Source organism: Alexandromys fortis, unplaced genomic scaffold (assembly GCF_014885135.2).
Source record: "Alexandromys fortis isolate MF-2015 unplaced genomic scaffold, M_Fortis_MF-2015_v1.1 scaffold_232, whole genome shotgun sequence".
Classification (NCBI taxonomy): Eukaryota; Metazoa; Chordata; class Mammalia; order Rodentia; family Cricetidae; genus Alexandromys; species Alexandromys fortis.
The window spans coordinates 377,339-382,895 of record NW_026068110.1 but is presented as its reverse complement, the minus strand read 5'-3'; the positions used below and the strand labels follow the sequence as shown (position 1 = coordinate 382,895).

The 5,557-nt window shown below is 55.9% G+C and overlaps 1 protein-coding gene across 1 annotated transcript; it reads left to right on the top strand.

Annotated features, from left to right (window-relative positions):
• The first annotated feature begins 2,446 nt into the window (after window positions 1–2,446).
• C1ql2 (complement C1q like 2) lies at window positions 2,447–4,340 on the top strand. The gene is made up of 2 exons (XM_050124472.1): window positions 2,447–3,469; window positions 4,075–4,340. The coding sequence occupies exons 1-2, from the start codon at window positions 2,786–2,788 to the stop codon at window positions 4,252–4,254; spliced, it is 864 nt and encodes a 287-aa protein (XP_049980429.1). The 5' UTR covers window positions 2,447–2,785; the 3' UTR covers window positions 4,255–4,340.
• The last annotated feature ends 1,217 nt before the right edge of the window (window positions 4,341–5,557 follow it).

Below are 5,557 nucleotides of genomic sequence, written 5' to 3'. Positions count from 1 at the left end.
TCCTCTAGCCTGCGCACCAGTGCACTCACTTCATCTTCCCCGGAGCTCCGTTCCTACTCTGTGCCCGTGGAGACGAAGGCTCAGAGAAGAGGAACACGTTGCTCAAGGTCACACAGGTTGCAGGAACAGTACTGGAACCCAACAGGCGCTTCCCAGAATTTCCCTTTCTAGGGTCACTCTGGGCAGAGAGGGGAAAGATCTGAAAGCCGGTGAAGATTGTGTTCCAGCGTCACATTGAGCCAGGTTTTGAGAGAACTGGAAGATCCCAGTTCTGCCACATGGGTGGACTGAGTAAGCTCCCTGTACCTTCAAAGTCTTTATTTTCCCATCTGTATTAGAGGAGAATGACCATAAATACACAGGACCGTGTCTGCGAGTGAAGGAAAGAGCACCCACAAAGCAACTAAGGTGTGGTAGGTATCTCTGTTCCAGGTAAGACTGGTCGAGGCTGAGCCCAGAAGTCCTTTGCAGGAATACCACTGAGACCTATTTCATGACGGAACAAGCAGCAGCAGCCAGAGGTGAGGAGCACAAGTGACTAGAGAGACAAAATGGGTTAAGTGAACCCCAAGAGCCTCTGATAAACACTCGTTCTCTTTAGAACATTAGCCCCCAGAAACTGGAGCTGTTCTGGGGGTTTAGAAAGCTAGACACAGGAGCTGTGGGATCATTCATCTGTCCTGGCAATGGAGAGAAGCTAGGGCTCCAGCCCAGCCAGATGAGGGGCTTCCCCCCTCTGATGTACACAGGAGGGGCCCTTTCCCCTTTTACCCATCTTGCTGCAATCGAGGGAAATAGACCGTTCTCCTTTAATGTGTGCCCAGCTGCTTAAAGACTTGGCCTCAGAGGAAAAGCACAAGTGCTCTTGGATGCAGGAAGAGGGAGCTGGGTGTTCTAGATGAACTCACACACCTGCCTGGAGGGGGGCTCCCTCCATGTTCATAGTGAAGGTAAGGGAGGACCATTTACTAAGGCACACGTTGTTTGAAAATGCAGCAACGACATCTAATACTTTGTGTGTTGTTTTACAAAAGAAACCAAGTTTAAAGAAGAAAATGAGTAACAACAAAAGAATGAGGAGGAAGGGGGCAATGCAAGGAAGCAGGAGAAGGAAGAGAAGCCTGTCTTTTCGAAACCCCAGTTTAATACCGCTACTGAGATCCTGTCTCCCCAAAGGCCCTACTTTAGTTATTATTTTGTTCTCTGTTCCCATTTAGTTCCCCCTTTTATTTTCAAAGTTGTCCATCATCAGTTATTAAACATGATCGAATTTCACTTTCAAGGGCTAACTAGAAATATAAGACGAATCAGTCTTCCCTTCTGAGCAAAACCAAAGTGCCCCGAGTCCTCTCATTCCTTTACTGGAAGTTGGCTGCTTTCTGTAGAAGGTGAAGCCCCAACACCCAGTAAAATAGCTGCGAGAAAGTGGAAAAACCAGACAGCGACATGTTTTCAGGTGGGTTTCCTGCGGGAGGCAAGCAATAGCGCCTGGCCAGGGGAGGAAAGCATATACAGCGCGAAGACTCTGTCCTGGGTGTTTTGGACGTTCTAAAGTCCTTCCTGCCAGCCAGGATAGCTCAGCTTCTAAGAGCACTTGTTGCTAAGCCGGAGCACCAGAGTCTGATCCCTGGACCAGCCCACGTTGTGGACAGAGAGAACTAATCCCGCGACTTATCCTCTGATATATATATTTATCCACACAATAAAGATATAGGAATCCCTTTAAAAGTTAGTGGGGGTTCTCTGGAGAAACCTATTTCACAAGTTGAAGCCCTAGATTAATGGAAGATTACCCAGGAGCAATACTGGTTTAGTTCTGGTCACTTCCGAGGCTTCTAGAGGGTCGGTCCTTCCCGCAGAGTTGGAGGCTGAGGCTGTCCTGGACTTGGGTTGAGGTCTGGACCCATACAGACAAGAGGATGGATTTGGTAACCCCACCAGAACCTTGTAGGCGGGTACCACGTTTCTGAACACCATTGTGGCCATGTGTGTGCGGTGCTGTGTGCACCCACTGGCTGCGCGCGTGGGTGCTAGTGCGAGGTGGTCTGTGGGAGGTGCGTGTGTCCGAGGGTGGGTGTGTCTGTGGCGCCCCAGCGGGGGGCTGCGGCCCGCTGCTCCCACTTGTGGCTCCTGGGCGCCGCCAGCAGGCATATCTCTGGAGGACGCCGCGGGATAGGAACTGATGACAGGAGGGCGCCGTCTCCCGAGTGATGGCAGCGCACGCCGCTGCCTTGCCGCCTCCGCCGCTCCGTCCTGATCTCCTTACGTCAGGGTAGCTGGGTCCCCCCTCCACCCGGGAGCCAGCGAGCAGCGGGAGAGCGGAGAAGAGCGTGCGGTAGAGCTGTTCCAGAGTCCCGCTGAACCCTGCCAAGCCTCGCCAATCCCAGCAGAGCAGGAATCAGCGCCGCTGCGAAAGCCTCACCGGACCCAGCATTTCCCAGCCGCCTCTACCTGGAACCCTCCGGGGCGCCGGACTCGTCCTGTGCGCCCCTCGCCATGCGTGTCGGGGCTCTTCGACTCTCCAGATCAGTTCCAGAGCCGTGACCACCGGATCCCAGGTCCGGAGACCTCTCGTTGAAATAGTTGGGTGGCCAGGACAGGGGTCTCCACGTCGGGGACGCGGCGGGGACCTGCGGAGTTGGCGTCCGAGCGCGTAGAGCGGGGCCACCCGCGCCGCTCCACCATTACCTCCCCGGGCGGCAAGGAGGAGCTGGTGGCGGTCGCCTCCCGGCTGTGGCAGCGGCGGCGGCGCGCCTGCTTGGCGGCCGTCGGCGTGCTCCTAGCCATGGCACTGGGGCTGCTGATCGCGGTGCCCCTGCTGCTGCAGGCGGCTCCCCCCGGCGCTGCTCACTACGAGATGCTGGGCACCTGCCGCATGATTTGTGACCCGTACAGCGTCGCTCCCGCAGGGGGACCCGCGGGAGCCAAGGCTCCACCGCCAGGACCCAGCACCGCTGCCCTGGAAGTTATGCAGGACCTCAGCGCCAACCCCCCGCCTCCCTTTATCCAGGGACCAAAGGGTGATCCAGGGAGACCAGGCAAGCCGGGGCCTCGGGGTCCCCCTGGAGAACCGGGGCCGCCTGGGCCCAGGGGTCCCCCAGGGGAGAAGGGAGACTCGGGGAGGCCAGGGCTACCAGGACTGCAGTTGACAACCAGCGCGGCTGGTGGCGTTGGAGTGGTGGGTGGCGGAACCGGGGGCGGTGGCGACACGGAGGGCGAAGTGACCAGTGCGCTGAGCGCAGCCTTCACCGGTCCCAAGATCGCCTTCTATGTGGGACTCAAGAGCCCCCATGAAGGCTACGAGGTGCTCAAGTTCGACGACGTGGTCACCAATCTTGGCAATCACTACGACCCCACCACCGGCAAGTTCAGCTGCCAGGTACGAGGCATCTACTTCTTCACTTACCACATCCTCATGCGTGGCGGCGACGGAACCAGCATGTGGGCGGATCTCTGCAAAAACGGGCAGGTCAGTGAGTTTCTCCCACATACCCCTCCCTACTTTACCGGGTCCAACAGACTCTGCAGACCGTAACAGGCACCCCGAATCGCCCGGGAACTATCTTTTCCCTTGCCACTCACCCTCTGGCGCCCCAGCAAACTCTGGGATGGAGTGGGCGCTGGACCACAGCATCCCATCCCGCTTTCCTGCGCACTCCTTTATGCTTGCCCAAATGCCGCTGCCGCACGCCTGAAGTTGGACCCCGGGTACGCAGTGATCCTGACACCTAAACTAGGTCCTAGGTCCCCCATAGCTTGAGTCCTGGTCTGAAGTAGCAGGGCTCCTAAAACAACGCAGTTTTCTTTCGCTCCATGGCTCTGTGGTTGCACGTGGGTCACCCTTTTCCCTCTAGGTTTCCTCATCGTGGCCTTAACCCCTAGGACCTACTTTACACACTGGGTCAGTGTCTCGGAAGCCCTTTCCTTTTTCCTTGACTCTACTGCAGAGAACTTGGAGCTGAGGAGGGGGTGAAGTAGCAGGCAGAGAGTCTGCAAGGGGATGGGCGAGGGAGGCCAGGCGTTTAGTCGGGAAGAGGTGCGAGGGTCCACCTACTCCTTTGGTTCGCTCCTCAGGTGCGTGCCAGCGCCATAGCCCAAGATGCCGACCAGAATTACGACTACGCCAGCAACAGTGTGGTATTGCACCTGGATTCAGGCGATGAAGTCTATGTGAAGTTGGATGGCGGGAAGGCTCACGGGGGCAACAACAACAAGTACAGCACATTCTCGGGCTTTCTCCTGTATCCGGATTAGGGGTGCAGAGAGCGCGAGACCGGGTGGCTTCATGCCGCCCCATCCCCACAGGGTTCTCGTGGCTCTTTGGTGAATGTCACTCTGCGGCTTCATGACACTTCCTGACATCTTCGTTGGAAAAGACACATCCCTGCTGTCCTATTTACCCTGCCTCAGGTCTCAGTGTGTCTGATTCACCACGCTGTGGGGAGGCTGTGTCCCTGGTCCCAGTGCCCATCCTGGGGAGGGAGAAAAACACTTTTAAGTGGAGAGCTGGGGAAGAATCCCAGCTCTGGAGGGGCTTGGTTGTGGGGCAGCCCAGACTTGGGAAAGCTGATTGGGTCGACAGGCAGTCCTAGGGAGCCTGAGGTTTCCCAGCTCACCTCTCCCTCCCAGTGTCCTCAGTCAAGGACTGCAGGCCTCACCAGGAAGATAAGACCCAGGTGACCTCCCTGGGACCTCCCTTTTTGTGACCCAAAATGCCTGTGCAGACTTTCCTGTCCATCAGCCAAAAACCCATCCTTAGCTGAATTCCAACAAACAGAATAGTCACCTGCCACATACTCTCCTCTGACCTCCTCTGCCATGCATTAAATTATGTTTTTAGACTACCGGCTCCTGTTCTATTTGTTAATACAGCTCCGTGACCTGGACTCCAGAAATCGCCCTGACCTTACAACCTGGCCAATGCCCAGTCTCCAGCAGTGCACTGCCCCTGCAACCTGGGGTTGGCTGAAAGGTGTGTGTGTGTGGGGGGGGGGGGATCAGAACAGCATTCGCCATTTTCAATGCAACCCTGAGTTGAGGGGGTGCAAGGATGAGAGGTGATGGTGTACAGTTTGGGGAACTAGCTCTCCCTGGACCTGGAAGAGGAGGTCAGAAGGGAGGGTCCCTGCGAAGTGGAAGACAGTTAGGAGACACTTGCCAGTGCGGAACCCTGTGAATTCTGGGCCTCTAAGAGACAAGGACAAAAAGAAGCATCCCTGGACTGAAAGTTCTCACTCCCTGAAAGACCAACAGCACACTTGGGGTGTCTCTGTTCACATCCCAGCTAGGTCCTTGCTCTCAGAAGAGTCAGTACTCTGAGATTGTTCTGTGGGTCTTTCAGCTCTCTGAGTTTAACAGGAACATGGTGTAAGGGAGATGTCACCCCCTCCAGGAGGAGCAGGTGCTTTTGGGGGGTCATTTCTCTCTGAAAGAAGTGACTCAACAGCTGGGGGACTGTTAGCTCTGGCTCTCTTCCTGTCGATATCTGTCCACCTAAGTCATGAAAACATTCCACACGGTTTGGGCATTTCTTTCTTTCTCTCCTGTTTGTTTTCTT

Excerpts from the sequence above, each read along its gene's own strand:
- C1ql2 (XM_050124472.1), top strand. The coding sequence starts at position 2,786 with ATGGCACTGGGGCTGCTGATCGCGGTGCCCCTGCTGCTGCAGGCGGCT. Across the intron at positions 3,470-4,074 it reads ATCTCTGCAAAAACGGGCAG|GTGCGTGCCAGCGCCATAGC; the intron begins GTCAGTGAGTTT and ends TTCGCTCCTCAG.